This window comes from Sphaeramia orbicularis, chromosome 5, assembly GCF_902148855.1.
Source record: "Sphaeramia orbicularis chromosome 5, fSphaOr1.1, whole genome shotgun sequence".
Lineage (NCBI taxonomy): Eukaryota > Metazoa > Chordata > Actinopteri > Kurtiformes > Apogonidae > Sphaeramia > Sphaeramia orbicularis.
In genome coordinates this window covers 50,237,993-50,265,328 of record NC_043961.1, presented here as the reverse complement: position 1 = coordinate 50,265,328, position 27,336 = coordinate 50,237,993, and the positions used below count along the sequence as shown (strand labels likewise).

At 36.8% G+C, this 27,336-nt stretch overlaps 1 protein-coding gene across 2 annotated transcripts in view; it reads right to left on the bottom strand.

Moving 5' to 3' along the window:
• asic1b (acid-sensing (proton-gated) ion channel 1b) overlaps positions 1 to 27,336 on the bottom strand; it is a 335,432-nt gene that overhangs the window by 94,021 nt on the left and 214,075 nt on the right. The window contains exon 1 of one of the 2 annotated variants that reach the window (XM_030134866.1): positions 8,465 to 9,139. The exons of the other annotated variant lie outside the window; for it this stretch is intronic. Within the exon in view, the coding sequence (XP_029990726.1) occupies positions 8,465 to 9,139 (675 nt within the window). Of the gene's footprint in view, positions 1 to 8,464; positions 9,140 to 27,336 lie in introns of those variants that run through there. 2 annotated transcript variants of the gene reach the window in all.

The window sequence follows — 27,336 nt, the reverse complement described above, 5'->3', positions numbered from 1 at the left end:
GTTGAAAAACACTGTTGTAGAGATAAAAACACAGTTTCCTTTACCTCATCTTCTCTTTGAAATACAAGTAATTTCATGAAAATCTGTTATTTCCTCATAACTTTAAAGAGACCAGAATTACAAAATGGCACAAATCAACCAGATCACAGTCCAGAAAATGCACAGATGGATCTACTAACAATGGCCCCAGTTTTATGAACACAGATGCAGTCCATTTCAATAGCGACTAATGTAATATCAAAAAACAGCACAAAGTAGTGCAGAGCCAGACTGTATGTACAGTCGCACACAAAACAATGGTTATGCAACCAAGTACTAACTCCTGTGTGTATCATGTGACTAAAACAGAAAAGAAAACATGGAATGCCTAAAAGCACTGTTTTTGGCAGTACAATGCCGTAGCTATTGATGTGAGAACTCAAGGGATTTTGGTTATTATCAAGAAAACATGGAAAATGGTTAGATATCAGCTTTTAAATTAAACTCTTATGAGCTATTTCTGTAGTCATCATTACATTTGTCCAAACAAATGTACCTTTAGTTGTACCAGGCATTAAAATGAACAAAAAATTTAAGAAAACAAGGGTGATCTAATCATTTTTTCCACGACTGTACATATTGTTACCCTCATAGCATAACTGCCTAAGTCATATTTTTGGCCAAATTGTGATATCTGCTTAAAATGAAGCAGGCGTGTTCAGAAAGTAAAATTACATACATATCTCAGTTTGGCCAAAAATGTGACTTTGGCTAATGATACGCACAAATTGTCTATGAGTGAGAGGTGAGGAGATTTCTAAACAGTTTTGATACATATGATTAAAGTCAAATAACTTGCTTTGCTGTGTCCTAAGCACAGATAACAGCTGTGTGTTTTATATCGGTCCTGTTTTTTGCAGATTAATTGGGATTAATTGAATTTATCAAGTTTTTTTTGTTTGTTTGTTTGTGTTTTAAAAGAAGTCATAGCTGAAATTACTGATCACGTTTCAGGCAACAAATCTGAGATCACATCACAATAATGGTGGAGGCTGTGGTCCTGTCCTTTCGTGTTGTATCATCCTCTTAGACCAAGAATGGCACAAATCAACCAGATCACAGTCCGGAAAAGGCACAGATGGATCTACTAACAATGGCCCCAGTTTTATGAACACAGATGCAGTCCATTTCAATAGCGACTAATGTAATATCAAAAACAGCACAAAGTAGTGCAGAGCCAGACTGTACATACAGTCGCACACAAAACAATGGTTATGCAATCAAATACTAACTCCTGTGTGTATAATGTGACTAAAACAGACAGAAAAGAAAACATGGAATGCCTAAAAGTACTGTTTTTTGGCAGTACAATGCCATAGCTATTGATGTAAGAACTCAAGGGATTTTGGTTATTATCAAAAAAACATGGAAAATGGCTAAATATCAGCTCTTAAATTAAACTCTTATGAGCTATTTCTGTTGTTATCATTACATTTGTCCAAACAAATGTACCTTTAGTAGTACCAGGCATTAAAATAACCACTAAATTGAAGAAAACAAGGAGTGGTCTAATAATTTTTTCCACGACTGTAGGCACAACTGATGAGTATGCAGGGATTCGATTAAGAGAACAGGCACAGTTTGCTTCCTGTAATCTGCGAGTGTAGGTTTACTTCTGTGTTTCTCTCTAAAAACGGCAACTGAGACCAAAGACAGTGAACAGATGGAGTTTTCAGTTGTATAATTCAAGGTGATAGTGGATTAATGAAACCATTCTAGCAGCTTTAAATACTTTCCAGCATTGAGGAAAATGTGGACTGTTTTGCAATCAATATGTTCTGAAGATTGGCTTTTCTCAGTGTTAAATAAAACTACAATTTGCAGTAAACTGACAAAACTTTAGTCAATCATTTTGCACAAATTATTTAATCCTCTCCGCCGCAATTTGTGTGCTCTGAAAATGAAAATTCCTATAATTACACACGCATTCAGGCCCGTCACTAAATTATCCATATCCAGCCTCATCAGCAATACCTTTGTATTGTTTGGATTAAAAGAGTTTGCATTAAAAACCGTGCTAACTTTACTCTCAGTATCGCAGTTTTTTGACTGTCATCAGCATTTTCATTAATACGGCCTTGCTATCCAAACTGCCAAGATATTTGATGTTCTCAGCTGTGTTCAAAGCTCCTGGCCACGACTCCAGATCACAGGAGAGACTGGCTTTAAAACTTCCTCCCACAAACACTGAACTGGAAAAGAACTGGTTACTACGCACCTCATTAATGGAATGAACTGCCTCACAATTTGAACTTAGAAACAGTCACTCAACTAGGGGACTTTAAAGCTCTACTTGCTTCTATTTCCAGTAATTACTTGCTACTGTGCATGTGTGTGTGTGTGCATGTGTGTGATTGTTGTTCAGAGTGAATGAAGTGTGTAATTTTAATGTGCGTATGCATGTTATTGAGCAAAAGATAAAGAAAAAAAAAGTAGTACACATTGAAATAGTACAGCTGTTTCTAAAATCCTTTTTGTAAAACTCTAAATCTTACAAAAAGGATCTTATTCCTAAAGAACTAATTATCAAACTCTGCTTGAACATTTTTTACAACTCTTAATTTTTAAAGCATCTGTTTCATAAACAGAGCATGAAAATTACAGAGTCCCAGAACAAGATTAACTGCTGCACTGAGGTGGATGAGTTGGGAAAATAATCAATTATTATACTATAGCCAAAGGCCAAAGCACACAACAGGTTTACTGACACCGGCTATAATTAGTCCCATTAGACCTGACAAGTAATGACCGCATGTCATTTGTGCTAGTCAGGACTTCCTGCAGTAACACACCTGAAGGCTGCGGGCATACTAATGTTCATTCACCCCCAAATGTGCCTATCAAACAGTGACTCTCTGTGTTTCTTGTTTTAGTCTATTTCTTTAGTTTCCCTAGAGAAGGCTTCACCTTAAAGCATAAAGTCAGTTGTAAATGTCTCCCATGATGGTAAACACCTGCATCTGTCTGCAGCTTCACACCTCAAGATGGACTGATACATATTTATAGTCGCTCTCAGGTGGGTGTAGGGTAGAGTTATATTCAAGACCACCTAAACCGAGATCTAGTCATGTCCAAAGCTGGAGTGTAATGAGCCTGAGGAAAGACTTTCAGGGGGTTGAGGCCATGTCAAGACTAAAACCAGGCTAGATTTTATGTCCTTCTTGTCTCGTCATTGTTTTTAAAGAGCAAAACAAGTTAAAAATAACAACAGTTTGTCACCAGATGCCCCGTGACCGTCCACTCAATGTCTTGCACAGCTAACACTGCATCAATCACAACATTCAATATGCAGACGAAGTAAATTTGCGACCCAGGAGGCGAATAACTGGGAAGCAAGCAAACCTAGCACCATGAAACAACCAGTATGTATAGATGTCAGCTGATATAGCACAGTCATGGAAAAAAATATTAGACCATCAAAAGCCATCAAAAACAATGGTTATGCAATCAAGTACTAACTCCTGTGTGTATCATGTGACTAAAAAAGACAGAAAAGAAAACATGGAATGCCTAAAAGCACTGTTTTTGTCAGTACAATGCCATAGCTATTGATGTAAGAGCTTAAGTGATTTTAGTTGTTATCAAGAAAACCATGAAAAATGGCTAGATATCAGCTTTTAAATTAAACTCTTATGAGCTATTTTTGTCCATTTTTGTATATTTGTCCAAACAAATGTACCTTTAGTTTTACTAGGCATTAAAATGAACAAAAAATTGAAGAAAACAAGGGTGATCTAATCATTTTTTCCGCAACTGTACATATTGTTAGCCTCATAGCATAACTGCCTAAGTCATATTTTTGGACAAATTGTGATATCTCCTTAAAATGAAGCAGCCGTGTTCAGGACAGACGTGACATTACCCATGATGCTCTGGTCAGTACCAGTACTTTATTAGTAATAAACTTATATACTTACTATTGCTAATTCTCCTCTTATTCATAAATGTTCGTATTGTGGATCTAAAACAATAACAGCTGATACAAAAACACAAAATGTGGCAGTGGACGGATGTGACATGGTTGTTACGGATCCCATCATACTGATGCTCGGCAGCCATGTCACCGTTTCCAGAAATGATCCCTGTGCAAAAACTAGGATCATAATTATTTACTGCATAGTTTATCATCATACTAAAGAGTAAATAACAATATAAAATTGTTATTTCTTTATAAAAATGCTTATTATTAGAAAACTGTTGATTTAAAAAGTGACGTGTGATATTCTTAATGTATGTATTGGTGTAACATAAACAGGATGGATCAGCACCATACTCCATATTGCAACCTGTAAAAATAAAACATGTGATATGTAGTATATAATCTTGTAAGAAAAATTGGGGAATCTAAAAGAACAGAATATTTGTTTTTCAGGTAAATTCAGTTAAAATATAACTTGGCCATTTGTGACATGAAAATATAGCATTAATTGTGATGAAATTGGACATTTTTGACCTGAAAACATAGTTCATATGGCCATCAACATGTTGCAACAGAACTGAAATCCTGTAAATTTGCATAAGTTGCATTTACCAACACAAAGTTCCTTTGGGGATTCACTTATATTAATTTCTAATGCACAAAGACAAAAATAAGACCTCTAAGCAAATAAACTACATGCATGTATGTTCTCTGTGTTATTGACTGTATATTTTCTATTCTTAAAATACATTGAAATTAGAAGGTTAATCTTTGCTGTACAAAGAAATGTGTTTTAGACAATCCAGAGAACATAAGCCTCTCTACAAATGAGTTTAAACTACTATTAATGTTATTCAATAACAAACAAAAAACTATAAATATTACACAGTCTAGGTTAATAAATCATACCACACATCATTAATTACTGCATGTATCCTTGAACACCATAAGACTAGTTATTGCACATTTTCCTTCCAATAAAAGAACAAAATTAACTGGTTTTGTAAGGACAGTGAGACTGCCACTCTGTCTCACCCTCACTAAAAGGTATAGTGGTTTAATGTGACCCAAGGCTGACCACATCTAATTCAGAGAGAGACATTATAAAAGTGAGACTGAGTTTTCAACTGCAACACTGGAATAACGTCTGTCTGAGAGAAAAGGCTTGGTCATACCTTTCCTCCCTGCCAATAAAATGGTACAGTGCACAGCAGTCACAGTCTTTTGTCTTTTATAAAGCATATCAACAAAAAATACCACGGGCCATATTTCAGCTCAAGGACAGTGTGCATATCCAACAGTTTTTCCATTTGTGATACTGATTGCCCAACCTGAACATTTTCTTCAGTTTTTGCCTCGGTAAAACACTGAAACCTGCAAGAAAATGTGCAATGAAACATCTATCATCTGCTGTCAAAGAAGCACTTTTCTTTCAGCTTTTACACTATTACTAAGTTCTGTTGCTTTTTTCCACCATGTGTCAACATGTACAGTATAGGAAAGCCGCAGTTGTAAACCTATACAGCCTAACAATCACTTCCACCACAAGTGAATCGCTACGAGCTAAAGTGATCTGCTTTTGCTATAATGGATGCAATGTATTTTTAATTTTCCAAATGTTCTCCTTGCTCTGCTGTGTCTCATATTCTTCCCTGTTGCTATGATTCTATGACACTGCAGGATGATTAAATTCATCCTACTTACACAAACCGTACTTAGAAAATCCAAAAAGACTCTTTCTTTCTACTTCATGAGCCACCGGGTGGGATGAAACACACTCACCCCCACACGATCCTCATTTGAGGCCTTGATGTCACATTGCCCCCCCACCCCCACCCCCATTTCCCCCCCAGCTCCGTGATCCTGTTCCTCAGAAGCTCCCAACCCCATAATGTCAGAACTGCTTTCAATGTTGACTCCCTAATGAGAAAAATCACCTACTCAGACAGCTCTTTAATGTTTAACATCATGTCACTCTGCTTGTCTCTGCCTTCTAATTTTGCCTGTGACATGTAAATATATTATCTTATGAGAAAAACAAAAGTATTGTATGTAAATCCGTTTAAATTTCTATACCAGACTCACCTCATGGATTTTAATGATTTATTCTAAAACACAGGTGTCAAACATGCAGCCCGGGGACCAAAACCGGCCTGCCAAAGGGTCCAATCTGGCCCCTAGGATGAATTTGTGAAATGCAAAAATTACACTGAAGATATTAATAATCAAGGATATTGAAATCATTTTAGGTCAATTCAATCTAAAGTGAATCAGACTAGAAAAATATTATCATAATAACCTATAAATAATGAAAACTGCAAATTTTCCTCTTTGTTTTAGTATAAAAAAAAAAGTAAAATTAGAAAAAAAGTTACATTTACAGACTATCCTTTTACATAAAATATGAATATCCTAAACAAATATGAACAATCTGAAATGTCTTAAGAGAAGTACGTGGAATTTTATACAATATTCTGCCTGTTACGAAATCTTTAAGTTGTGATGCACTTGTTTAAATGATTAACTTAGGCATAATATTGTTAACATTGCACTTTTTTTCTTAAGAACTTTCAGGTTGTTCATTTTTGTTCATGTTATGTTCAAGTACGGTTCGTAGGTTTAAACATTTTCATCACGGAATTTTACTTTTTTCACTCAAAAACATACAGAAAACTTTGGAGTTGACATTATTTATCAGTTCTTATCCTATTATTTATATCATTTTATTGGTCCGGCCCACTTTAGATCATATTAGGCTGTATGTGGCCCCTGAACTGAAATGAGTTTGACATCCCTGTTCTAAAACATATGCAACATCCGTTACTACTAATTCAATTTGGAATATTGCGACCAGAAACATAATTATAAACAAATAATAAGTTTTGCATTAACACACACATCCTAATCTCAGGTTAGTGTAAATGGGAACAGTGTGTCAGGCACATACATTAACACAATGACGTAATTGCATCTCATGTAATTCTATGACACCCATTAGTATTCAGCACCCACCTGTCCATGACTGTGCAAAGGTCAAGCAAATCAATAAACCAATAGCTGGATATTGTCAACACTACACAGTAATTCAGTATTCCACTTGTGTTCCGTCTCTTATGCACAGTCAAGGAACACAGTTTGCCGCCGCACCGCTAGATCAGAAAATTCGCGAACTGTCTGTATAGCAAAAAGATTGCCCTTAAGTTTCCTGTGGGCAACAAAAACACTCCTTTGCTGCCTGTTTAATTCAATAACAACAGCTGTATGCCAGCTCTGCCACTTTAAGTAATGGAAGCTGCTTTTACTATGTCTGTTTTTTTTATTTACAATGAGGTATAATTCAAGAAGATGTGCTGACTTTGAAAAAAAAAGTAGTGATGGCTCCAGACTCTACGTAACTGCATTACAACAGGACGATAAATAAAATCTTTCCTCCTTATCAGACTTCCTACATCAGGGGTGTCAAACTCACGTTAGTTCAGGGGCCACATTCAGCTAAATTTGATCTGAAGTGGGCCGGACCAGTAAAATAATAACATAATAATATATAAATAATGCCAACTCCAAAATTTTCTCTATGTTTTAGAGTGAAAAAAGTAAAATTAAACAATGAAAATGTTTCCATCTACAAACTATCCTTTCAAACAATGTGAATAACATGAACAAACTGAAAAAATAAGAGTAATTTTAACAATATTATGCTTCAGTTTATCATTTACACATGTTCATTATAACTTACGGATCACAGCGGGTCTACAAATACACAAAACATTTAATAACAGACAGAATATTGTTAAAATTGTACTTACTTCTCTTAAAACATTTCAGGTTGTTCATATTTGTTCAGGTTATTCACATTTTTGGTGAAATTATACTTTGTTTTAATGTAAATACATGAAAATATTTACATTTACAAAAAGAGAAATTTGGAGCTGTGAGTATTTATAGGTTATTAGGATAGTATTTTACTGATCCAACCCACTTCAGATTGAATTGGTCTAAATGTGGAACCTGAACTAAAATGTTTGTTAATTTCTTAGTGTAATTTTTGCATTTCACAAATTCATCCCAAGGGCTGGACTGGACCCTTTGGCGGGCCGGATTTGGCCCCCGGGCCGCATGTTTGACACCTGTGTCCTACATAGTCACTGTATGTGAGCTGTGATGGTTTAACACTTTTATCTTCCTGTCCTGGTTATAGTTTGGTTTTTAGTAGTAGACTTTACTGGATGACCTCATCTTATCTCAATAAATCTTGACTGAAACTACTTCCTCTCTACTTTTTGGGGCCATGTTCCAAATTTAGATAGCAAATAAAATATTTCCATTCAATCTAAACTACCAGTCAAAGTATACCAGGTGCATATAACGTACTACTTGAACTCACCGAGTAACAACCTGCACCCACTGTTTCCATATTTGGTCTGCTGTCACCAACTCTTCCCAGAAAGATCAAACATTGACACCATTTTTAACATGTTTCCAGCTGTATTTCCTGCTATAACTTACCTCTCTGAAGTTTTCAGGGCCACACTCTAAGCCTCTGAAGTTACACTCCAGCAGCATGTCTTCAATTCGGTGCCGAGTGCGGTTGTAGAATTCGTCCAGGCTGAAGCGGGAGCCTGGCGGGCGGTCGGGCTCCGGGGCCAGTGGAAACCCTGGTGCCATGCCTTCTTCGAAGCCCAGCAGAGGCCCCATGAAAATCAGATCGCTGTAGCTCATCTGAGACTTCCGAACAAAGTTGTAGTTACACATGGTGACAGCCGGGAAGGTCATGTTTGGGGCCACTCTTTCATCAAGCATGGTGATGTGATCGAATTGGAGATAGTATATGACACGGTCGGCGACTTGGAACAAAAACGCAGACAGGGCTGTGGTGAAGACCACTGCCCACAAACCTTGGCGAATTCCAAACTTTTTCTCTTCCACAAAAACATGGTTGGCACCATGAAGGGAGCAACCACTGAAGAAAGTGGCCAAGTCATCCACCTCCTGGAGCTCCTCTTCCTCCTCCTCCTCATAATCACCCACCTGACTACACCTATCCAGGTATTCCTGCGAGCCTCCATCACTGTAACTCTTCTTGACTCGCTTATAGTGGTCATCAAAACCATCATTGCCGTATCCTCTGCTTGGCTCATCATCGGCAGAAAAGGAAATGGTGCACATGATCCGGACCGGCATGGTGGCTGGATGAAGAGCTCAATGCTGCTTTAATAAAAAAACCAAAAAAAACCCCAAAAACACAAATCTGTCCAAAAGTCCCAAATCCTGACTGAACAAACTACCACTGATCTTCAAAACACTCAAAAAACCCTTGGACAGTATTAATTCTGACAGTGTTTCCTCAAAGACATGTCAATCAAAGCAACTCAGTCAAACACACGTCCTAAACTAAAGTCTTCTGAAGTCGAAATCGCAGCCTGAAACAGGAACGCATACAACTCTGCCATTCACATCTGCTCTGATGCGTTGAACTGAGATGCCGTTCCTGGGTTCGTCCTTGTGTCTCAGGGGCAGATCCTAACCTCAGAGCACTTTCGCAAGAGAGGAGAAGAAAAAGAAGAAGAAGAAGAAGGAATGAAGGAGTAGTTGGAGGAGGGGAAAGAAAGTGAGGGCATGAGGAGCACAGGACACAGAATACTCCCGCAGGGCCGAGCCACAGGTCACCGTGCCGGGGCAGAATTTCAGCATTTACAGGAAAAAAAAAAAAAAAAAAAACCTTGACGCAGCCACAGCTAGTGTACACTCCAAAAAAGCACTAAATAAGCTGATTATTTCTGCTGATTTTACTGTTCGAGATACTGTCACTCCTCCCCTGGAAAACAGGGATCTCAGCACAGTTGTATAATCAAATGCAAATAATACTTAGGTGTTATTGAAATAATTAAAGATGAGGAATTGGACGTGGGGACAAATAAAATGTACAATAATAACCTTGTTTCAGTGGAAGGCTTCGGTATTTGATTGTGTACATCTTGGACAGGTGCTGCTCTACTCTTACAAAGCGCTTAAAAAGGGCAGAGAAAACACAACAGAAGAAGTATTAAGTTAATGTGTGATGCTTAATTCGCCAGTTTGAGAAATAACAGAACCACCACCAAGGAGGAGAGTCAAGAGATTTAATCAAGACTTCCATTTTCTCATTGTTATTTCAATCTAATGGCTCATTTTATCGACTGATTCTGTTCAAATTATAAACCCCTACATAGCTGCAAGCAGGTCTTTGAAAAGCAGATTAAACTGAAAGCAAATACGCACAAGTAGTGGTGAAAAGAAAAAAAAAAAAAACATCTTAAATGGATCCTCTCATTATTGAATCTGGAGGTAAATGCAGATTCCCAGAGGTGGTGTTGGTTGTGATATGAAAAGGAAATGTAAGAGACTGATCCATCTGCGTATCGATCCACCTCCATTAGACTGCTGAGATTATTTTCAGATTCATGATGGTGCCAGAAAATGAAACGTAAGATGCGTTTAGGGGATGACAGCACTCTTTACAATCAAAACCTACAGCTAATGATGGTGCAAAACACCGCAGAAGAAAAGCTGCATTAAACTTGTAATGGCAAACACATTAACTCAGCCGGCCCGTTGTGTTGAGCTTTTAAAACCATGACAACGCTACAGTTGGCTTCTATCAAGGAGAAACTCTAATATCAAGTAAAAGGGTGAGAAAGGCAGCAGGCTTGGTCAATATGTGTTTAGCTGCAGATGTGAGGATTGACTATGACTGAAAAAAAAAGAAAAAAAAAAAAAACTGCTGATGATAAAAGAACTGGCTCGGCCTTGATCTGGTTCTACGCTGGAGTCTGCTTAAGCAGCGCTGCCGGATAGCTTCTAGTTCTTGAATATGTATTAGTGATCAGTAGATAGCCTCCAGCATCCAGCCCGACCTAACAAGAAGGTCAGCGAGCTCCCTCAGCTGCTGTCCCAAGGCCTTCTGAGATGTACTGCTGCATGAATATTCACAAACACTCACATTTGGCACAAGATGGCGAGTTGCGAAACCACCGTGCAGGAAATTAATCTGTGCAAAGGAGCGCAGTGACCCTCTAAACAACATCACTCGGCTAGGTTAATATACTCACTGCCAAGATGTCTTAATAACAAGCGGCCAGTGCAGATTTACAGACACACACACACAAACACACACACAGAGAGAGAGAGAGAGATTTGGGGTCTATTTATATTTGTTTTGGCATTTATGTTCTCCTCAAAAGAGATAAATTCAAAACATGATTATGTTGCAACATTCCTCACCATTTTTCTCTCATTTTATGTCTTTAGTTTTGCCCCAGACATAAGTCATTCCTGTTAAAATCCCTATCTCAACGTGCATGTGTATGGATATCCACTGGAGGGCAGCAGTGGTGCATCTAATCCTGCAGCCTCTCTTCAGGGCTGAAACTGCAATGACAAAGCATTAAAGGACCTCATACACAGGCAAACATTCTGAAACACTGCAAATTACGATGATAAAAGTTCTCTGTATAAAGATTTTCTGGGACAAGACTTTCATGTCGAGCAGAACTTTGATGTTTCTTGCTTTTATATGATGCTTTTATATGTTACAAAAAAAAAAAAAAAGTACAAAATTAAATGCCAGATAACAAATAAACTTGACAAAGATTCTGTAGTTGAAACCAGGATTCAAAAAGCCCAATTAACCGAACAAAAAAGTGTGGTAAAAACATCAGTCTGAACAAGTCATGTGTCTTCATTCTAGTAAAATTACCCTAAATAGTTTTCTTTGTGAAATCATCCTGAAAAGCTTTGGTGCTTTTAGGTTTAGCTTGAGGAAAATTATTTGTTTTCCCAAAATGAACCCTGAACTCACTTAGAAAAAAGGGGGGAAAAAAACAATATATTAATGGTTTGAGGACACATATTCGCATTGGGTCAAAAGGTGGCAGTGTTGTGATGTGAGTGTTCACGGTTACAACTAAACACCCCTGGGGCTGCGATTTCAACAAGACCATGCATTTCGCCATGGTCAGAGTGAGAGGAGCGCAGGGCAGATGAGAGGAGAGGTTTAACACTCCCTTTCAAGTCCCTCTCACCAGCTCCGCTTACAGCTAGGATCGACCTGGCGTTGCCATGGATACATCCTGGCCGTCAGCAAGAGAGGATGCACAAAGCCCATTACTCAGAACATGCATATCGTCACACATGCACACACACAGATACGCACGCATACACTTATATATCTAGAAAAAAAAGACAGAAAAAAACAAAAACAGACACATGGACTGTCACGGAATGGCTGCTGATGCTTCGGTGTAATTTAAGCACGCCTCATAAATCTGATTTCATTTAGGATTTAGAACGAGCACATTAGACGAGTCAAGAAAACCAAATAAAGACATCAGAAAAAGGAGCTGAAACACTGAGGCCATGATATTACTTTCTCACAGATGTTCAATCAATAGTCTCGCATTCATATTCTTTGGTTATTATGGGATTCGAGAGGATTCGCCTGCACAGGAAAAACAAAAAGGAAGTAAACAAGCTCAGAAACTCGGCCCATTCCCAGAAGATGCTGAATGAGGCTGAGGCCAAAGGCAACGATGCCGGTCTCCAAAAACACAATATTCCGTCTTCACCTTTGAACAGATAGCTGCTGCTATCTGATTCACACTTCCACTTACACACAGGAAGCTCCCCCAACGAGAGGAAACAATATGGAGAGAACAATGACCTATTTTTAAGTGAGTTGTTATGGCCAAACAACACATTTCTCATTTAAGTCACTGCGGAGGTGATGCAGAATACAACTCCAAGAAGTCACCCACAACATGACTGACATGCAGGTATGTAACCACCGAGGCAAACAGGTTTTATGTGGTAATAGACCACAGTATAGTTGAGTCAGGTTTTAAGGAATTAAGGTCATGACACCTCGTATAGTCATAGGAGGCCAGGTCTTCCACTGTGTGGGCAGGGACAACAATATGCCTGAAGGGTAAAGAAAGACTAAAGAGAAATGTTCTATTTTCATATGTTTAAGTCAGGGGTGTCCAACTCATTTTAGTTCAGGGGCCACATTCAGCTAAATCTGATCTGAAGTGGGCCAAACCAGTAAAATAATAACATAATAATATATAAATAATGTCAACTCCAAACTTTTCTCTATATTTTACAGTGAAAAAAGTAATATTGAACAATGAAAATGTTTATACCTAAAAACTGTCCTTTCAAACAATGTGAATTGCTTGACTGCAGACTTCTGCCTCAGTTTATGATTTCCACACTGTAAAAAATGACTGTAGAATTAACACTAAAAGTTGTAAAATTGCAACATAAAAAAACTGTAAGTGACAATACAATGCAAAGTTGTTTATTTGAAAAGATTTTTGTGTTAACAATTAAATCAAATATAGCTGTAGTTCTTACAGGAAGTGTATGTGAACAAAACTAGATTTGTATGTAGAAATGATGTATTTCTATTGTTTTTAGAAAATAAAACTGTACATTGAAATACAATGTGGTGCCGTTTAAATTGCAAGACCATAATGTTGAAATAACGGCATATTTGCTTTTATATATAAATATATATAAATATATATATATATATATATATATATATATATATATATATATATATATATATATATGTATATATTTCTAAAAAAGTAAACATTTAACAGTGTAACATTTTAAATTTGTAAATGAATGGGTTGGTAGAGTTGGTAGAGCGGCTCGTCCAATAACCAAAGGGTTGGTGGTTCGAATCCTGGCTCTGACTGTCCATATGTCAAAGTGTCCATGGAAGACACTGAACCTTAAATTGTTCCCAGTTGGACCTGGTGGATTTGGAAAGAGCTTTGGACACCATGAAGGTGGAGAAAATGTGCTAAACAAGTGCAGTCCATTTACCATTTAAATCTACATGTTTAAAATGTTAAATCTACATGTTTAAAATGTTAAATCTACATGTTTAAAATGTTAAATCTACATGTTACTCCGTAAATATGTTTACAGTTGGATGTGTTTTTTAAAGTATTGTTCTGGGAACCACAGTTGCCAGTTTTTTCCCGTAAAAACAACAGGATTTATTTTGTTTTTTTTTTACAGTGCACATGTTCATTGTAACGTACAGATCACAGTGGATCCACAAATACACAAAACATTTAGTATCAGGCAGAATATTGTTAAAATTGCGCTTATTTTTCTTAAGACATTTCAGGTTCTTCACATTTGTTCAGATTATTCACATTGTTTGTGAAATTATACTTTGCTTTAGTGTAAATACATGAAAATATTTACATTTACAAAGATAAAAATGTGGAATTGTAAGTATTTATAGATTATTATGATAGAATTTTACTGGTCTGACCCACTGGAGATTGAAATGGCCTGAATATGGAACATGAACTAAAATGATTGTTAATTTCTTAATATCTATTTTTGCACTTCACAAATTCATCCCAAGTGCCAGACTGGACCCTTTGCCTGATTTGGCCCCTGGGCCGCATGTTTGACTCCTGTGGTTTAAGTGATGGCAAACTCTAACACAGATGACAAATATCTTCCATCTGTTTATATTAGTTTTGCTGCAAGTGTCTTATTTAAGTTAAGCCTCATGTATGGATTTAACAACATGTAAAGCTTTGTTTCTCACTCCATTGTTTAGTGTTTAATCGGATTTTTGAACATTTCTGGACAATGATACAATCAAATAATAGTGGAAGATTCATAAATGCACTTTCATTAGACCATGGATGTCAAACATAGGGTTCACGGGCCAAAACCAGCCCAACGATGGATCCAATCCTGCCCGTGGGATTAGTTTGTGAAATACAAATAGAAAAAAAAAAAGAAAATATTTACAGTCAAGGGTCTCAAAATCCTTTTAGGGGACACATTCACACATTCAGCCCGATGTGGTCTCAAGTGGGTTGGACTGGTAAAAAAAAACATAATAACTTATAAATAATGACATGTCCAAAGTTTTCTCTTTGTTTTCTATAAACTATCCTGTCACAAAAAAATGAACAAAAATGTGCAGCCAGAAATTTCTTAAGAAAATTAAGTGCAATTTTACCAATACCCTGCCTGTTACTAAACATTCTGTGTATTTGTAGATCCACTGTGATCTGTGAGTTGTAATGCACATGCAAATGAACAGCTGCAAGGTTATAATAGTTTTGGATTTTTCATTATAGTTTAGTTTTATTTAGTTTTGACTTTTTTTTTTCTCTAATTCAGTTCATTTTAATTAGTTTTTAGAGCAGGTTTGCTAGTTTTTATTAGTTTTTGTTATTTTCTAAATGCTTAGTTTTAGTTTAGTTTTAGTTTTTTTTTATATCTTTTCTTTTCTTCGCCATCAAATTCAAATAAATCCCGTACAGGACTCTGCTGCTTTCTCCCAACTTTAGTCTCCATGTTTCCAGGTAGAGTGGGGATGAAAAGACAACCAAACGACAAATGACAAGAAGTTATGGACCGTTAAATATCATACGGTGTCACCAGCTAAAATTGCTTCAGGGAAATAAATCGATTTCATATCAGTCCAACACTGACAAACACAAAAACTAAGGGAATTTTATCCATAATTTTTATCTGTTTTAGTTAGTTTTGTAAACACACAATACAGTTTCAGTTAGTTATCGTTTTTTTCTTTTAATTATAGTTTTTATTTATTTCAGTTAACAAAAATGTTTTTTCAATTTTACTTTTCGTCATTTTGTTAGTTTTCGTTAACGATAATAACCTTGAACAGCTGAGGCATAATATTGTTAAAATTGCACTCATTTATCTCAAGAAATTTCCGGTTGTTCATGGTTGTCCTTATTATTCACATTTTTTACAGAACACTTTGTAGATATAAATATTTTCATATTGTAATTTTACTTTTTTCATTCTAAAAAAAAAATCAAAGTTTGGAGTTGACATTATTTACAGGTAATTTTTTTATTATTTTACTAACTATTTGAGATCATATTCTACTGTATGTAGCCTCTGAACTAAAATGAGTTTGACATCCCTGCACTAGAGTGACGATACAGACTTGCTTGTGTGTTGAGTGTGTACACACCTGGTTGTGTAACACCTTTACGTAATGAGCAGTAAGGTATCACTGAGGCACCTTCACTACATATCAGATTTTTTTTACTTGTGCTTTTTGCTCTTCCTGTGTGTTTTCCTCTTTTTTGTCATTTTGTGGCAGTGAGCCTGTTTACATGCACACCAATACTCCGATCATTATCCAATATCTGGAGCTGTCAGATTATGTAATTGACAATGTAAATAAGATAATCTAATATGTTTTATCAGAAAACAACAGTAATCTGATTACGAAAAATCGGATTAACACACTTGAATTTCTCCCCAATACTCTGATGTCTTCCTGCATCTATACAGGTTAATCTGATTGATTTTGTTCTTTTTTACATCTGTGCATGTGTAAACACAAATAAAATCGTAGAGAACTGAAGTTACGCCGTCAAAAATGAGCGGAAGACAATAACAAGAAGTTTGAATCTAACATCACTACGTATGTATGTACTCCGAAAGAAATCCGATAAAGGACTGGTGTGTCTAAACCAAGGTGGATTTTTCATTTTAGTTTCGTTTTATTTAGTTTTGACTTTTTTTCTCTAATTCAGTTAGTTTTAATTAGTTTTAGAGCAGGTTTGCTATTTTTTTTTTTGTTAGTTTTCATTTTTTTCTAAATGCTTAGTTTTAGGATAGTTTTAGTATTAATTTTAGTTTTGTCGTATCTTTTCTCTTCTTCTCCGTCGTATTCAAATAAATCCCAGACAGGACTCTGCTGATTTCTCCCAACTTTAGTCTCCATGTTCCCGGGTAGAGTGGGGACCAGAAGATGACTGTAAACCACTAGTGACGGACCGTTAAATATCATATGGTGCTGCTAGCTAAAATTGCTCGAGCGAAATAAATCAATTTCGTATCAATCCGACATTGACAAAGACAAAAACTAAGGGAATTTTATGCAGAATTTTTATACATTTTAGTTAGTTTTGTAAGCACACAATACAGTTTCAGTTAGTTATTTTTTTCATTTTTTAACTGTAGTTTTTATTTATTTCAGTTAACGAAAATGTTTTTACAATTCTAGTTTTCGTCATTTCGTTAGTTTTCGTTAACGATAATAACCTTGGTCTAAACCAGGGTTTTTTGATTATCGTAATCATTTCTTAACCCATAAAGACCCAAACAGTTACCAGCATCCAAAAGCATCCACTGATGTAAAATGTTTAATACTTGTTGATCCACTAATCCTATCAATACATGCAAATAACTGGTGTAAAATGCAGTTTGTCATCTTTTCATGGTCACCAGATATGATCCATTTGGACGTTCAGATGCTCTGTAGTGAACGTGGAAACACTGTCATCTTCTACAACATTGATTCACCAGTAAAAAAAACAAAACAAAACAAAAAAAAACATGTAGTCTGATAAATGACAGTGAATGGAGACACTTGGTTTATGTTCAGTTATTGATATCTTTGTTGAAAAAGTCACTTTTACTTCAGTTTTCTCTGTTTTTGATATAATAACTCAACTTTAATCGGAGTCTTTATGAGCATCTACATCAGGGGTGTCAAACTCATTTTCTTCCGGGGGCCACATTCAGCTAAATTTAATCTGAAGTGGGCCGGACCGGTAAAATAACAGCATGATAGCCAATAAATAATGATAACTCCAAATTGTTTTAGTGCAAAAAATAACATTCAGTGATGCCAATATTTACATTTAAAAACTATCCAAACAAAACAATGTGAATAACCTGAAAAAAAGGAAATTTGTTAAGAAATGTAAGTACAATTTTATCAATATTATGCCTCAAATTTTTATTTACATTTATATACATGTGCATTAAAGACACAAAACATTTAGTAACAGGCAGAATATTGTTAAAATTGCACTTCATTTTCTTTAGAGATTTCAGGTTGTTCATATTTGTTCAGGTTATTCAAATGTTATTGTTAAAGTTAATGTTAATGTTATTGTCTTCAATCAGCCTAAAAGGGCACATGTCACCCCCTTACTCATTGAGTTACACTGGCTACCCATAGCTGCCCGCATCAAATTCAAATCTTTAATCCTAGCCTACAAAATTCTCCGTGGGTCTGCTCCTGTCTACTTAGGTGCACTAATAAAAGCTTATGTCGCCCCACGGCCACTCCGCTCGTCTGGGGAACGTAGTCTGGTGGTCCCCAGACCTTGTACAAGACAATCCAGGCTCTTTTCATGGGTCGTTCCACGTTGGTGGAACGCTCTACCAAGTGCTACAAGAACAGAGTCATCCCTGCCTATCTTCAAGAAGCTCCTGAAGACCCAGCTCTTCCGAGAGCACCTCCTGTCCTAGCACTTTCAAACATTCCATTTTAAATATTCTAATAAGGTTTTTCCCAGGACAACCACAGATTCTTTCACGATTATCTCTGGACCTGCTGCGGTGGTCCGGCCTCTTCCCTGCCCTCATCATCACCACTCACTTATCCTCAACCGCCTCCATGTGTCTCCCCCTACTCCCCCCTTCTCCCCCTCTCCCCCAGTCCCTATCTCTATCGCTCTCTCTTTTTCCCCTTCTCTACTCTCTCTCTTTAACCCCAACTGGTCAAGGCAGACGGCCATCCTCCAGGAGTCTGGGTCTGCTCGAGGTTTCTGCCTGTTAAAGGGAAGTTTTTCCTCGCCACTGTCACCAGTCACAAGTGTTTGCTCCTGGAGGATTCTGTTGGGTTTCTGTAGAATTGACTTAGAGTCTGGTTTTGACCAACTCTATATATAAAATGTCAAGAGATAACTTTCTTGTGATCTGGCGCTATATAAATAAAATTTGATTGATTGAGTGATTTAATTGGTTTTCCCCTGTAAGTCGCTTTGGAAAAAAGCGTCTGCCAAATGCGTAAACATAAACATAAACATAAAGGATAGTTTGTTAATGTAAATATTTTCATAATTTAATGTTTTTTGCACTAAATCAAAGAGAAAAAAAATGGTGTTGTCATTATTTGTAGGTTATTATGATATTATTTTTGAGTTTGATGCCCTAACTTGCACTTCGCTAATTCATCCCGCATCCGGATTGGAACCTTTGGCGGGCCGGTTTTGGTTTTGGCTCCCGGGCCGCATGTTTGACACCTGTGATCTACATGATTAGCAAATTAAAATAAAGGGAAAATACTTTTCACTGGAAAAAGGCAAATGGGATCACATAAGGTACAAAATGAAAGCAAACATTGTAACATTGAAAGCTATTACCCTGCTGATGTCTGCCTTTTTGTTAACTTCTCTTTTCACTTTGAACTATTATCTACAACAGGCCAAGATAGGAGTGAATTATCTCGAACAAACAAAACAAAGAAAAAAAAGAGCAGTAGCAGGTTTAATGTCAAACCAAATCGGGCTTGTTCATTTATAAAAGCCAACAGCCGAAGGGTACAAACTACTCCCTGAAGCAGCTGGTTCATGTCACTGCCTGTTTAACACCGGAGAGCAGCTCCTGCTTCGACACATTGACACTGCCAACTAAAGCCTTCAAAGAAAGATCTGAGCCACAGTGGACTAGCTACCTTCGGCAGATTCCTACCCACTGTTCTGCCAGTGCCTTGGCCCAGGCACTGAAAGACACTCGACTAAAATTTACTTAGGGGGTCAAATGAGTGGCCATTTTTGTCCAAAGAAAAAAAAAAAAGTTGTAAGAAATGCATAGAACTGTGTTGAAATAATGCTAATACATTTGTGCACAGACTACTGATATTATTTGACAGTGGAAGCTATATTTTCAGAAATATTGGATTTGGAATAGCACGTGTATGTGAAAACTTTTGCTGGTGGACGGACGTGACATTACCCATGATGCTCTGGTCAGTACCAGTACTTTATTAGTAATAAACTTATATACTTACTATTGCTAATTCTCCTCTTATTCATAAATGTTCGTATTGTGGATCTAAAACAATAACAGCTGACACAAAAACACAAAATGTGTCAGTGGACGGATGTGACATGGTTGTTACAGATCCCATCATACTGATGCTCGGCAGCCATGTCACCGTTTCCACAAATGATCCCTGTGCAAAAACTAGTATCAGAATTATTTATTGTATAGTTTATCATCATATTAAAGAGTAAATAACAATATAGAATTGTTATTTCTTTATAAAAATGCTTATTATTAAAAACTGCTGATTTAAAAAGTGACGTGTGACATTCTTCATGTATGTATTGGCGTAACATAAGCAGGATGGATCAGCACCATACTCCATATTGCAACCTGTAAAAATAAAATATGTGATATGTAGTATAGAATCTTGTAAGAAAAATTGAGGAATCTGAAAGAATAGAATATATGTTTTTCAGGTAAATTCAGTTAAAATATAACTTCGCCATTTGTGACATGAAAATATAGCATTAATTGTGATGAAACTGGACATTCTTGACCTGAAAACATAGTTCATATGACCATCAACATGTTGCAACAGAACTGAAATCCTGTAAATTTGCATAACTTGTATTTACCAACACAAAGTTCACTTATATTGATTTCTCATGCACAAAGACATAAATAAGACCTCTAAGCAAATTTTAGCCGACACTGTGCAAAAAAACACAAAAACCAACAGCGGAGATGACACAACCTGTCTTTTGACCAGTGATTTTCATTGTCATGCAAACTGAAAACAAAGATGCTGACAAATATTGGCTCATACACGAGCGAAGCGCAGGGGGCACGCGATACGCTGCATCACAAGTGGCTGATATTTATGACATGTTTGCAATTCCAGTGATGTGCTGATGGGTATCTAATGATGATAAGCAGCTGGCGCCTCTCAAGCTGTCCATCGCTCTCAGGGAAAAAAAAACACAAGCACAAACTGAGATATATAGAGATGGAGCAGTGTGTTAAGGTCAGTGCAATTAGCGCTGCATTGAAGCTGGACATGGACGGCAGATGGGATTTAAAGCAAAAAGAAGCAGATCGTCTGAAATCAATGGATCTCATATGTCTGCCTTTGAAATAAATGAAATCCATGGAAACATCAGTGTTCAGAGGCAGAACATCAGAGCCTCTTCCCCTCTCTGATTGACATGTCAAATGTGAACAGAGCCGGGTCGGAGGGCAGTGACAGATGCACTCTGATTGGCTCCCTGTCCCGCCGTATTACACAGCAGAGCCGGCATCCCTCTGAATGTGATTATCGTTCAGTCCAACCCATTACCTCCACAGTGCGGTCCCCTCTGTCTCCTGTCCTTCCTTCCTTTTCACCCATTCCAAATCTATCTCAGCTTGTTCTATCTATGTTGAACTCACTCTGACGTTATCTCGGACAATTTGTCTCCGTACGTACTTTCTCCCATCAAGTCGCTCTCTCTATTACTAAAATGAGTACCGGTGGGGCAGCAGGCTGCCTTTTAACACAAGAGCAGAGAGGGACTCAAGTATCAAACTGAATGGTTTAAATATGTCACTCGGTGGCATTTTCATAAAGCCAATTCATCAGAGCAGGCCCAGAGTCACACAGCTCAGGGATCTCAGCACTAATATTTCTGATTACCGAGTCTGCTTCCAGGAGGATATGTGAGCGTCATTTCACACATACCAACTACTCGGAAATCTCCCTCTGTATATATGGTGTTATTAAGCCAAATAAACAAAACGAAGCAAAATGCTGTAACATCATCTTGTAGACTGTGTTAAACAGAGTCTTTTCTCCAGCTCAGAAATAATGTGTTTTTGTCTGTGCCTTGCCATTATTACTGCCTGACACCAATGCAAATAAAGCATTAGAATTACACGACAATCATTACTTTTGCTTCACTTTAGCTTTTTTCACCAGTAACTAGAGCTGTGTATTGGCAAGAATCTAGCGATACGATACAAATCACAATACTAGAATCACAATACGATATATTATGATATATCACAATACTGTTAAAAAGGCAATTTTTTTCACTTGTTTCTTTTTTTAAATGATTATTTCCTTGAAGAATTGAATTACACCAGAAATATGCACAAATACTAAACACATTTTTATTTGATCCCAACAGGATCTAATGCTATAGCACAAAATGTTCCTGTGTTCAAACTTAAATTCTGTTTTACAGACATTACAGTTTAAGATCCTGTTCAAATGTTCATATTCTATTAGTTCAGAACTAACATCAGAACATTATTTTAGTTCAATCCCAACAAAGGAACTAACATTATTTAATAAAAGAATGTTAAATAATAATAAATAAAATATAAACAAAAAAGAAAAACAAAAATGAACCTCCACAATATCTGCATTTGAATAAATCCCTAAAAATATCGATACAGTACTGTGAAATGAAATATCGCGATATATTGCAGAACCGATATTTTCTTACACCCCTACCAGTAACACAATATTACAATTTTCTGTTCGCTTTTTCAAGCTCTGCTAAAGTGATGCTACATATAGAGCCACAGACTCCATCTTGGTGTTCATCGTTTTCCTAACGGCACTGGATAAATGTCATTAATTATGCACATCCCTAAAATAAGACATGAGTTGCTGGAAACGTGTGGATTGTGACTTCACTTTCCTTGTCGTGGCCCAGCATGAGGACTGTGATTTATCTTTGATTTAAGGAAGTCCTACTGAGTGAAAGTCGCCCAAAAAAAGCTGAAAGAGGCTGCCAGGGTTGGCAGTTTTTCTTCACACTTTAAATCCTGGGGATCTTTGTCCAGAGATTTGTCATGATTAAACTGAAGGATTAAATTTGATAGATTATAAATTTTAGAGCATTCTGTGTTCATCTGACCAAAATCTAACAAAAGTGATCAAAATCAAATGGCATCAAATGTTACAAAAGGGGGAAAGATGTCAATACCTGCCCCTATTAATGAATGTAACCCCCCCCCCCCAAAAAAAAAAAAAAAAAAAAAAAATCAGTGCAGTACTTTTTATTGTAAGGCACAAATACCTATTCATATTCACATCCCATTCAGTCATTTTAACAAATTTGTTTCATATTTCTCCTTATTTTTCTATTGTATTTGATGTTTATTGTTTTGTGTTGCTCTACATTTGAATTTCTCTTATCTTATCTAATCTTACTTTAGAAACCTGGTTTTAATGTTTCAGATGCAGAAATAGGTCTGAATAGAGCTGCTGAAAAGAGTAACATGTCTAAAAAAGACTGGAGGGTAAAAAAAAATGACATCCTAAATTGAGTTATTAAAAAGCGATTCAACCAAAACCATGTCTTAATGGTGCCAATTAGCCTAGAAATATTCCCTTCTAGTCTCTGTAAATTCACTGCCAAGCAATGGTAACTGTAACCTCAAACACTAATGATTTATATACACTGTATGGACAAAAGTATTGGGACACTTTGAATTCAGGTGTTTCATTGCTAACAAGGGCTAAAAAATCATAATGAGTTTATATTGTGATAAATATCATTGCATTGTATTTATTTTGCCTTAAGGGTTACTTTTGTTTATAATGTCAACATCATTTTTTTTTTTTTTTTTATCATTATAATTGTTTTAAAGGTTCTCTAGATTTCGTTCTTATCATAAATAATCATTTTCACCCACATACAACTCTGGTTCATTCATCTATTACTAAGGTTGAAAAAAAATATTTATATGACATTTATCATTATAATTACTGACAACAATGGTCAACATTTTCATCATAACATTTCAAATCAATATGAATGGACAGTCCTACAAGCTGCAGGTGTGATGTGTCACAGTATTTTTGTCCATATAGTGTAACCAGACCACCAGACTCGAAGTTACATCTTTCTCCTTAAATATAACTACAGCAAATTCCTGGGTAATAGTAAAATGGTGATTCTAAATAGAAGGCTCTAGCACCACTTCACCTATTTCCAAGGTGCATGGAGAAGGAGAGACTAGCTAGTGGTCAAGAGCTCCAGCACTTGTACATAAGACCTTTATTTCATTATAAATTTGGAAATGCCTTGGTCTATATTTAGAGTGAAATAGAGCTCTAGTATACGAAAAGGAGCAATAGTAAAATGATAAAATGGTTAAAGATTGGTTGATTCTGTAACAAACCGTAGAAAAAAAAAACATGAAAAACACTCTTTTTGATCACTTAATTTACATACATCTGAATATTTTTTTTTTTTTTTTACCAAAGAAAAGTGGTGTAATTGTCTGGAAGCAAATGTTTTTCAGACTCTTTTCCTTCTTCTATCCACATGTGGAAAAGACTATGATTAAATTCCGTTCTTTTCCACACCGCATGGGAGCTCTGATAGTAAAACGTCCAGAGTTAAAATGATCCTGCCGTGATAAATCAGGGGGTTGACACTCACCAGCTCACACCGGGACACAGTGTAATCAGTTATGAGCTTGAATGCATCATTGCTGCACTCGAGGCCAAGGGGCTAATGAGGGAGGACGCCGGCGCTGAGGGAACTATCAGCGCAGATGTACTGTATATACACACTAATCTAAAGGCAGCCTTGGACGGAGCTGCTGCATATTGAAAGGACTGCGTACATGTTGCAAAAGCAGCCACTCTTGCTCCATCTGTCTTCCATTATATTGATTGACAACTAATTTATCAATGCGTGGAAAACGTATAGAACACTTTGGGGCGGCAAACATTTTTCCTCGCCATTCTCTGACAGCTGATGGACTGTTGGGTCAAGGCCATGTTTGCGGACGATCACATAGTTAGTCTCATTCACATACATACATACATACATACATAGTAGTCATTCACTATGTGGACAAAAGTATGTGGACACGTTGAATTCAGGTGTTTCTTTTCTAACAGGGGTGTAGGATACAAAACAATAATGACAAATGTCACAATATAGTTTTATATTGGGATAAATATCATTGCATTGGTTAGTTTTGTTACCTCCACCAAGGAGGTTATGTTTTTGTCGGCGTTGGTTTGTCTGTTTGTCTGTCAGTCTGTGTGCAAGATAACTCAAAAAGTTACGGGCGGAGTTGGATGAAAATTTCAGGAAATGTTGATACTGGCACAAGGAGCAAATGATTAAATATGGCGGAGATCGGGGGTGGGGGTGGTGGTGGTGGTGGGGGCCCACTGATCTGCCTTGGCGGAGGTCTGCGCTGTCTTTTCTAGAAAAGCACTCGGAGAGCGCAGACCTTCGCCAAGGCAGATCAGTGGGCCCCCACCACCACCACCCCTGATCACCACCAAAATTGAATCATTTGTTCCTTGTGCCAGTATCAACATTTCCTGAAATTTTTATCCAAATCTGGGGCACTGATCTGCCTTGGCAGAGGTCTGCGCTCTCCGAGTGCTTCTAGTTTAAATTATTATATTTGCTTAGAAAATGCAATGAGATGATTTTTACTTATTTTCTCTCAACATTGATTTTGTTTTGTATCCATGACTATGATTTTAAATGTTCTGCCTCTAAATTTCTAAAATATTTTTCGTGCTCTGACAGGAAACAATAATTTTCTGCCAACACTAACCATCTACTTTCTTTACATCTCTAGGTAAAAAAATCTCCCATTAAACATTAAGGAAATATTAATGTTTATAAACTATATGGACAAAAGTGTTGGAACACATGGTTACAGCTCATAAGATGTCCTGTTCATGTTGATTTGAGACATAAACATCAATATTAATAATCAATATGATATTTATCACAATATAAATCTATATTATGACATTTCTCATTATTTAGGGTGCTTGCTCTTTATCCAAATAAAAATTCCAGACTTTTTCAAAACTGCTATTTTTTCCCCCAAGACCTTGACTTTATGCACTTTTATACTTGCATGCCTAATTTTTGGGGTAATATTGTACCTGTGGTAGAAAAGTTCATTTTAATAAATGTATGAATGAATGAGTGCATACTTTGTAGTAAATTATGTTTTATTGACAAAAACTTTTCAAAACGTATGAAAATCACAAAAGTGCATGAATATCACACAAACAAGTTTCAATAGAATCATTCCAGTACTGACTGGTTAGTGAAATCATATCAAGTTTTTTTGATATGCTTTCCTCATGTATTTCCTATCTTACAAGATTATGTGCCATTGAACAAACTCTAAAATTTCACTATGAAAGAAATGTTCTTCCATACTTTAATAAGACTTTCACACAAAATTGCGACTTTAAAAAGTCTGGAAAACAGCGTCTAAAAATTCCAGACTTTTTAAGACTTTGAAGACCTGTGAAAGCCCCCTGTTATTGTTTTGTATCCCAGACCCCTGTTAGACAAAAAACACCTGAATTCAACGTGTCCCAATATTTTTGTCCATATAGTGTGTGACTTAGGCAATTACGCTATGAAGCTAACGGCATGTGAAAAGCGCCTGGTGTATCTGTATTCCTGCTTCTGTATTCTGCAAGGAAAGAAGCAGACAGTGTCAGATGGATGGGAGGGCAAATAGAAAAGTATAACACAAAGAAAGAAGGTGGAACAGGGGGAGTGAATAGAGGCAGTTAAGACCACTACAGGGAGTAAAAACAGGGTGAGAGAGAGAGGGTGGGAGCCAGATGCCTGAGCTTGGATCTATTTGTCACGTCGGATAATATGACAAGCACTCCATGGGGGCGTTTATAACTAGATTATTGAGAGTACTTCAATTTATTTGCAGGACTAAGAGAGCCGACACTCATGGGAGCTTGACGCACTTATCACTTTTTAAGACGAGATTAGATTTGTTCATTTGCTAACTGGATTAGGGTTGTATATTTGAGTAAAGCCAAAATTTTGTTAGGAACGTGCACAGTTTGGTTAACTGGCAAAAGATCAGGTACAGTTCATACACTTTGAGTCTTCAGAATTACTCTGAAAGCCATAGCTGCCCCATCCAGCCATCCATTTATCAATCAGCATGATCAGTAATCGGCATTATTTCTTCCGCTGCGGGCACAATAACATCGACTTTGGGTAATACCTGCCACCCAGGCCAAATCAATTCCTACCCCACAGAGGAGCAGAGCTTCAGGTCGCAGGTCTAAGTCACACCTCAGTCAGCAGAAAACCACTCTGAGAAGTTCCTCTTGAGTGTGTGCACATGTATTTTATTTTCCTTTAAAAGTAACCACCTCAACATTGAACAGAAACTAGCATAATGGGACTATTTTTGTACTTTAAGTAGTAGAATACAGGATAAAATCACCCACGTCTCATAGCATTACATTCATATGCAGCTAAATTGCAGTTGTAATTATGTTTTCACTCATATCTGCTGCTGCTTTGATCCATTATTCACCTCATAATCATTACTGTTTTGCACTACCACTGCCATTGTAAATGGACTGATGTCTATATTTTATATTCTATTATAGTTTATTCTTTAAACCTCTTATTACCTCTGCCAGGAGGTATTGTGATCACTTTGCTTTGTGTGTTTGTTTGTTTGTTAGCAACTTTACAGGAAAACTATTACCA